The following is a 7,870-nucleotide window of genomic DNA, read 5'->3' on the forward strand; positions in this document are numbered from 1 at the left end:
CAATATTAAAACTGTAAAGGCCCAAAAAATTTAACAATCTTTTCAGTGCAAAATGTTTTATTAAATAGGTCTCATTTCATTATTCACATATAAATCAATACAATATTCGCATAAAGCTAAACATCCAACAAATGCGCTTTCTTTGTTTGTAAAATTTATCATTCTGTTTTTATCTCGCTTAGTCGAAAAAAGCTCTGGGCATACACATTCATGTACTGGAGGTAAAACAGTTAATATTAATCGAAAATTCACCCATGGATGGAGTGATATTGTGTAACTTAATACTAGGCCAACGGTTTTACGTCCCTCAAGTTTCGGCTTTCTGTTGCTTTTGATTCATCTCATCCATGGATAGGCAAATCTTGTGGATCGATTGTACATTTAACCCCTGAGTTTGATCGTAACCTATCCAGTCCTATGCCTGCTTCTTCGAGCTCAAGGCTTGGCCTTCTTTGCTCAGCTTTGTGTACTCCGTCTGCATGATGGACTGGCATTCGTCGATCAGCAGCTGCACGTCCTCCCTCTTGTACTTCTCGGTGGACACCTCGGGTAGGATGTGGATTAGGGCGTGGCCAGGACGGAATGTCTTTTTCTCGTCATCCATGAATGAGTACTTCGATATGACCACCGGCTGAACGGGGCTCTTGCCCTGCAGTGCGATGTGGAATGAGCCCTTCTTGAAGGGCAGCAACGAGTCCTTGGAGTTCCGCGTGCCCTCAGGGAAGAGCAGTAGCTTGCAGTTGCGCTCCTGTATCGCCTTCGCCTCCTTTTGCAGAGAATTGATCGAGTCGGTCTTGCGGGAGCGGTCGATGTACAGGGTTCCCCAGAGCCATGCTCCAATGCCAAAGAATGGGATGTAGAGAACCTCCTTCTTGGAGACAACTGTTGCTCTTCCGATCACCGGCCACAAATAGGCCAGAACGCACAGATCAACAGCACTTTGGTGGTTCATAATCACCACTGCCCCATGGTCCTTACGGACATTCTCCAGACCGCGAACCTCCATTGTTATGCCCACCAGGCGGCAAAGCTGCCGGAAGCACCATGATGGAAAACTGTAAGATTAAAACATTCAACTTAGTTTGGATACTTGACGAGTGTTATGTATTTTTTACTTACAGCGCATTTCGATAGTCTCGCGGTCGCAGAATCATAAAGGGCACGCACAGAAAGACTATCAGACCAGCTCCAAAAAATATAAAGAACATGCGCATCTGATAGGGAGCCTTGGCCGTGGCGCTCAGGATTAAGGCCACCACGCAGGCCAGTCCAATGACTTCGCATGTGCAAGCCATTTTTGGGAGCTGCTTAACCGCAAAGGATCCTTTTTCTAAAATAACAACAAAGATTTATATTAAATGGGTATTGATACTAATTCTTAATAATTTATTGTTTAAGCTAGGAGAATATATTTCGAAATCTTGTGCTTTGTATTGAACATTTAATGCTTGGGTTTCTACAAACCATTCACACATTCGTGACTAAGCTCATTTAAATTTATCTCCATTATTGAATTTAAGAAAGGTCTGGGATTACTTGACTATTACGAGATTGTTTGAAGTGCGCCTTACTGTTGCAATTATTTTAAATTTTCTCTAATTTGCATACAGTCTTGATGGGTCAATAAATTGTCATGTGATGCTTTTTCAAATTCAATAACCCTGTTCCACGATATCTTTTCAAACAGAACACACATAGTAGCACTCGAAGTTGGGTTGATTAAAGCTTTATGGCATTATAAATTCATGAGCGTTATCCCTTTGGTAACAAACCTTTGAAAGACCCTAACAAGGTCGGCACACGTCCGATACCGCCGATCGGACAATTAAAACTGAGGTGCCCCCTCACAGGTGGGTCCGTTTAAACTGGGAAATTGCTCAAGGCTTATCAGCAAGTGTCCAATTGCTTTTGTTTGGATTAAGGCAGTGAACTTTGATAGCTCGCTGATACATGTTGTTAGAAGCCGAAACTATCGAGTAGGTTTCTTAATCAGCTCTTGGTAAGACCATGACGAATAGTACATAGATTCGATAGATCAGAATAGTAATCAACTTTTGGCTTAAGTGGCGCACAAAGGAGGCATGTACTTTCGCCCAAAGATTACTGTTGTTATGGGCTATGGTAGTCTTTTTATAACAATAGCACTCTTTTGTTTCTTTATGAAAGCGCACACAATCAGCTTGATCAAAAGATTACACAAAATAATAAAAAATAGTTATGCTGGAGTGGGAGGAACTACTAAGTAAGTGTTAAGGGAAAAAATTTGTTCTTTCGTAATAATTTTTTGTACCTTTGCCACAAAGACTTACAGCTCAAACTTTGACATTCAGGTTAAAGCTCATCTGTACTTTTATAGGGACATAACTACTCCAACCACATAAATCACGTAATTACCCTCAAAAGTTGCGTGTTTAACTAATTAGGCATGTTGCCAAGGGTAGTACTTTAAACATAAGAAGACTACTTGAGATTAGTACATTTTTTGTTCAAAATTCATCACATGATCCTTTTATCTTTATGACCACATCATCTCAATATTAAATTCAGCCGCCAGCACTAAAGTTCTAATCAGAACTTATTTACTTTCAATTGTTTTGTCAATCTTAAATTAACTTTTAACCACCTGTGCTTGTAAATTATATACGAAATGACTTCTAAATGTTGGCAATAGCAATTAAGACAAATATAATTATGGTTACAGATACGAAATTCGACGGTTGAAGCTCTGAATTGATGTCAACCTCTTGATACTGACGTGACCTTTTGTGGTGTAATTACGTGTTGAATGGATACTAATAAGGGTTAATCAAGCGCTGAGATCTAATGGTTATGCCATTTTCCTTTGATTTTCATTGATTTTTTTGTGTAACGCTTGTGAATGTCACATGTTCCTAAAAAAGCATATTATAACTTCCAACTTTGTACTTAATGTGCACGGAAATATTAGATTTTCGATATTGCCGCTCAGTAATAGGTCATAAATGGCTTATGTTATTAGTTCTGTAGAAAACAAACGCTTTGCGATAATATTTCCACGTATTTATCGTAGTTTATACCCCTGCGTTTACTGGGTTCCTAGTACACAACGAAAAATAAGCAATGATATAGGAAACTACATTTATTATAAGATATATATTCCATTTGTGGAATAGATTTTACTGTGATTATTCTAGAGGGTTGAATGACAAGAAAATTACCGACATGGTTGACTGTAATTCAAATGAAGAAATTTCAGAAAAATACTTTGTACTCTATACTTTGCATACTTTGTACTCTGTATACGGGTCAAGTTTAAATTTACATTTCTGACAGTGTGCTGAAATTAATTTATCTATTGCACTTGTTTGACTTTTTGTTTACAATGTCCACCGGCATCGCCTGCTTTCAATATCGCGAAGGGGGTAAATGGTTTGACACCCATTATCACCATTATCACCATACAATCTCAGCGAAGCGTTCGGTGTGCGACAGCGGAACATCGATTCATTCAGGCAGCATAAGCCTAGGCTACTGATAAGATTGTGACATGATTTCACGCTGGGAAACGATGGGCATGGTTTCGTTACAAAGCTGCTACGCGTGTGACGCGGCTGCGGAAATGAACTTAATTCCGGACTTGAGGTCTGGACCTCCCCCACCAGCCACCAATTGCCGGTCGGGTCAATTTAGCGTCAGCGTTTCAAGTCAAGTTCAAAGTCCACGGGGAGATTGATTCTAAGCTGTGGATCTAGACCTAGCTTGAGTCATTTGATCTGCTGATTGGACTTTCCTCATCGAATGATCATTGCCGAGCACTTAATTGCCGAGGGGAATGTTTAGGACAGCAATCTTGAGTTGTTTTTCATTGTACACAAAATTGGAGTCACTCTCATGTGGCCGGCAAATGGTATGTGCTCTTAGGGGTAATTGTATGCAAGTATAAACATTAAATTAGCAGAAGTCTTGCAGGGTAAGATATTTACTGATTCGGTGTGGTGATATCATATCATTTGCTTCAAAGGACTTTAATCAGACCATTAAGCTCGAATGCAATCTTTGCGCTTATTTCACTTAAGCAATTATATTTTATCTTTATGTTCAGACTTTTTAGGGCACATAGTACATACGCTAAAGTGCTTTGGTTCTGTACAAATTTTTAAATCACTACCTAAAATGGGCTAATAGACACATTTTAAAGAAATTCAATTTCGGAAAATTCATTAAAATTTAAATTCTCTTTCATGAATTATAAATGCACAAATTCATTATCATATGCGCGCGCCATGGTAACTGTGAAAAGTGAGGAATCCCAATAACCCAAAATCAACAGGGACTTGGTATCAGAAAATGTAACACTCATGAGAACTACAGGGCGCGAGGGCAAAGCTTGGGTTAACAGGATGATAGGTACACTGAAAATAAAACTATTCCATTGAAATTCGCGATCATCATTCATACGTTTACGTTGTTGATTTAAAATCAAATCAAAATCAAATTTCTCTCCGTGCATCGGGGCGAGAACAATAAATGTACACGGGGTTGCTGTTGCTTTTATTCCTTCAGGACGGGAATAACACACTAACCGCATGGGAGAGAAAAGAAGTGGAACAGGGAAGGTGGGGAGGGAAAAGGAGCGAAAGAAGGAGAAGCGGCAGGAGCATAATATAGACAAAAAGTACGTGGGAGGACAACAACAAATACAGTCCAAATTGTATAAACTCACGGAACAGTTATTTCCCTCTATGGGTGGAAAATTGTTGCTGCTAATTCCCTTGCTGTTGCTGCTGCTGTTGTTTTTGTTGTTGTTGCCGCTGCTGCGTAGGCGTAACAGTTGCTTTGCCGATGTGTATGTGTGTGTTCTAGTGTAATTTGCAGCATCTGCAGTGCAATAAATTCCACTAAATGAACATTAGTCAATTTCAATTGAACCAAAAGTCGCACTGCAATTAAGCAATAACCGCGCTAGCAATCAATGCTGATTAGTTAAAGGAATATACGCGCGTTACGCACAGATTTTCAAACAATCATCCGCTTTCGCCGAAAGAGTGCCGGCACTCGAAAAATACCTCCGCTTTAATCAAGAGTCCGCGGGCAATTGAAAAAGCTCTCGCTTCGCGTGTTCACGGCGTGTACCTACATAGGTACGCCTCAATTAGGTACCTGCCGCCCACTGATTTATTCGTAAGTGTGACACTAGCCTTATAAATCTGATAATTTTTATTTTATGCAAACAGTTCTACAAATTTGTAATTTGTACAATGTAACTTCGTTATATTGAATTTGCGCATCCTCAAACTTCAACCCTAAAGAATTACACATAAGTAGTTTCGTTTTTGCTACCAAAGATGCTGACGTTTATTTTACGTGTTACATATGACCTTTAGATTTGGCTTTATTACAATTTTGGTAAAAGTATTTTAAAATGGATAGGTATAAATCTGAACTTTAATAAAACACAAAATTGTTTATTCAAAAATTCCTATAATTCAATTAAGTAACCCACAGTGCAGCGGTATATCGATTTCCTCCGACAATCGATTGGACCATGTTGATTAATTTCGCGACTTATCGATACTATCGTGGTAGATTAGCCATTGACCAACGCGTTTTATTTGCTACCGGTGTGGCTTTTGTTTGCTTGAACAATTCTATAATATATTGCAATCCCTGCTTAAATGCATATGATTGAAGAATGCATAGATCGGAGATCAGCATGACCCAGGATCAGGATGTGAGCACTTGTCGCCTGTGCCACCGTAATACGGATTCCAAATCGGTAAATATTTTCGAGGACACCGTGCAGTTTGGCAAGGATGTGTCCATTGCGGAGGTTTCCCACAGTCTCTGGAGCGTTCAGGTGAGTGGGCCTTTTATAATCCACGGAAAAGTGCATGAATAACTTCTCCACTTGCAGTACGATCGCAACGAATGTTTGTCGGAGCTCATTTGCTCAACGTGTCTGAAGATCCTCGAAGATGCCTTCGAGCTGCGAAGAGGAATGCAGGAGCGGGAACAGTCTCTGCAGGAGCAGCTGAAGGAGATGATTAAAGATCAGGCAAAGTACCGTCCAGGCTTGAATGGCAACCCCGGAAAATTCGTACCCGAGGAGGGCTGCATTATTGTGGATGTTGATCCCGAGAATCTGGCAGAGAGCAGTGAAGAGGAGTTCGCACTCGGCTCCGATGGGGAGTACGAAAACTATGACGACGATGATGAGGAAGAGGAGGAAGACTACGATGAGGAGGACGATGAAGATGGCCAGAACGGCGAAGACGTCGACATGCCACTGGGCATGGATGCGGCCCAGATGGCGGCTCAACAGTCCATTGCCAACAACGCCAATACCACGACGGCACGGCCCAAACGAGCGTTCCTCTGTCAATACTGTGATCTGGGGTTCACACTGCCCGCCGAGTGTCAAGAGCACGAGCTGGCTGCACACGATCCCAACGCACCGTACTGCTGCACCTTTTGCAACATCAAGCTGGTTACCCGGCCGGCTTTGATTTCGCACATAAAGACACTGCATGATCCGGAGCGTCCTTATGTGTGTGCTCACTGTCGAAAGGGTTTTGTGCGCCGCTCCGATCTTAAAAAGCACACAATCGTGCACACTGGCGTGAGGCCCTACACATGCAACGTTTGCTCCAAGAGTTTCTCGCGGAATACAAATCTGACCAAGCATATGCGCATTCACAGCGGTGTCAAGCCGTTTGTTTGCCAGCAGTGTCCGCGATCCTTCCAGACGGCTGTGGAAATGATGCGCCACACACGTTCGCACGGAGAGGTGAAGGCTTTCCAATGTGGACGCTGTCCTTACTCGTTTTCGCGCAAGGATAAGCTAATAGCCCACCAGCAAGTCCATATCAGGCGGGACGTTGAGCAGCAGCAGCAAATGGGTCTAATTCCCCCGATGGAGGGTGATCTGCAGCAGCAGGCGTTGCAGGCGAAACAAAAGGCTGCCGCACAAACCAAAAACTCACGCTATTACCACTGTGATGTCTGTGATCGAACTTTCCAACGGGAGAGGGACCTGCAACGGCATCAAGCTCTTCATATGGACTCGCTGTTCGCCTGCAAGACATGCAATCAAGGTTTCAACCGACGCGAGCAACTGCAGCGACATGAGCTGGAGGCACATGGTCCCAGCTTTACGTGCGGAATCTGTTGCATTAGTTTCCTGCATCAAATTGAGCTGGAGAATCACCTCAAGGTCCATCAGTTGCAGCACAAGATGGCCCAGCGGTCTCAAGAGGCTGCTATTTTACCCCTAAAAATGGCCGAACAGGCTCCAGTGGCTATGACTGCTCCGCTAGTTCAGGATCCCCAGCTAGTGCGTCCCTCGGCAGCGGAACTATCGTTCTATAGCAACATGATTCCCACAATGAATCTGGGCTTCTACAGCGAGACTCGTCCCGAGGAATAGAACAACGTATTTACATGTTTAGTAAGCTTAGTTGATAGATCGGAAAAGTTTTGTAGGTCAAGGCTGTTTTAGTCATCCAGGTCAACTTAGAATGCATTGATGTTGATGAATCTGTATAGTATAAGTCATCTGACTAATGCCTGCCAAAATGTAGCTTAGTGGTTTTTAATAAAAGGCCAAATTTGAAAAGGATTTCTTCGAAATAGTATGATTTTCTGAAGATATTATTTTTCATAATGTATATAAGAAAGTTTTGTGCTCTAAAAAAACCTCTTTACAGATGTTAAACCTATTTAAAGTAGTTTTACTTACTATATAAATAAAATATCAAGTAAGGTATTTCTTCGTTTTATAAAAACGTTTATTAAACATTGAACATTTTGTATTAGCAGTCGTCTCAGACCAACAACATGTTGCGTGCAACAAGTTGCAAGTTGTCCGATACGAAGACGGTCTTCTCCGAAA

The 7,870-nt window shown here is 41.7% G+C and overlaps 2 protein-coding genes across 3 annotated transcripts; one reads left to right on the forward strand and one right to left on the reverse strand.

Annotated features, from left to right (window-relative positions):
• Nucleotides 1-39: 39 nt before the first annotated feature.
• LOC6611698 (1-acyl-sn-glycerol-3-phosphate acyltransferase alpha) lies at nucleotides 40-5,078 on the reverse strand. Of its 2 annotated transcripts, none has more exons than XM_002036196.2 (3): nucleotides 4,703-5,078; nucleotides 1,120-1,330; nucleotides 40-1,055 (listed from the first exon to the last, which is right to left on the reverse strand). In XM_002036196.2, the coding sequence occupies exons 2-3, from the start codon at nucleotides 1,293-1,295 to the stop codon at nucleotides 416-418; spliced, it is 816 nt and encodes a 271-aa protein (XP_002036232.1). In that variant the 5' UTR covers nucleotides 1,296-1,330; nucleotides 4,703-5,078; the 3' UTR covers nucleotides 40-415. The 2 variants fall into 2 exon arrangements, with proteins under 2 accessions (XP_002036232.1, XP_032582477.1); XM_032726586.1 differs by lacking the exon at nucleotides 4,703-5,078 and adding an exon at nucleotides 1,773-1,790.
• A 478-nt stretch (nucleotides 5,079-5,556) lies between these two features.
• LOC6611699 (zinc finger protein 771) lies at nucleotides 5,557-7,597 on the forward strand. The gene is made up of 2 exons (XM_002036197.2): nucleotides 5,557-5,836; nucleotides 5,894-7,597. The coding sequence occupies exons 1-2, from the start codon at nucleotides 5,672-5,674 to the stop codon at nucleotides 7,403-7,405; spliced, it is 1,677 nt and encodes a 558-aa protein (XP_002036233.2). The 5' UTR covers nucleotides 5,557-5,671; the 3' UTR covers nucleotides 7,406-7,597.
• The last annotated feature ends 273 nt before the right edge of the window (nucleotides 7,598-7,870 follow it).

The sequence above is a fragment of the Drosophila sechellia genome, chromosome 2L, assembly GCF_004382195.2.
Source record: "Drosophila sechellia strain sech25 chromosome 2L, ASM438219v1, whole genome shotgun sequence".
Classification (NCBI taxonomy): Eukaryota; Metazoa; Arthropoda; class Insecta; order Diptera; family Drosophilidae; genus Drosophila; species Drosophila sechellia.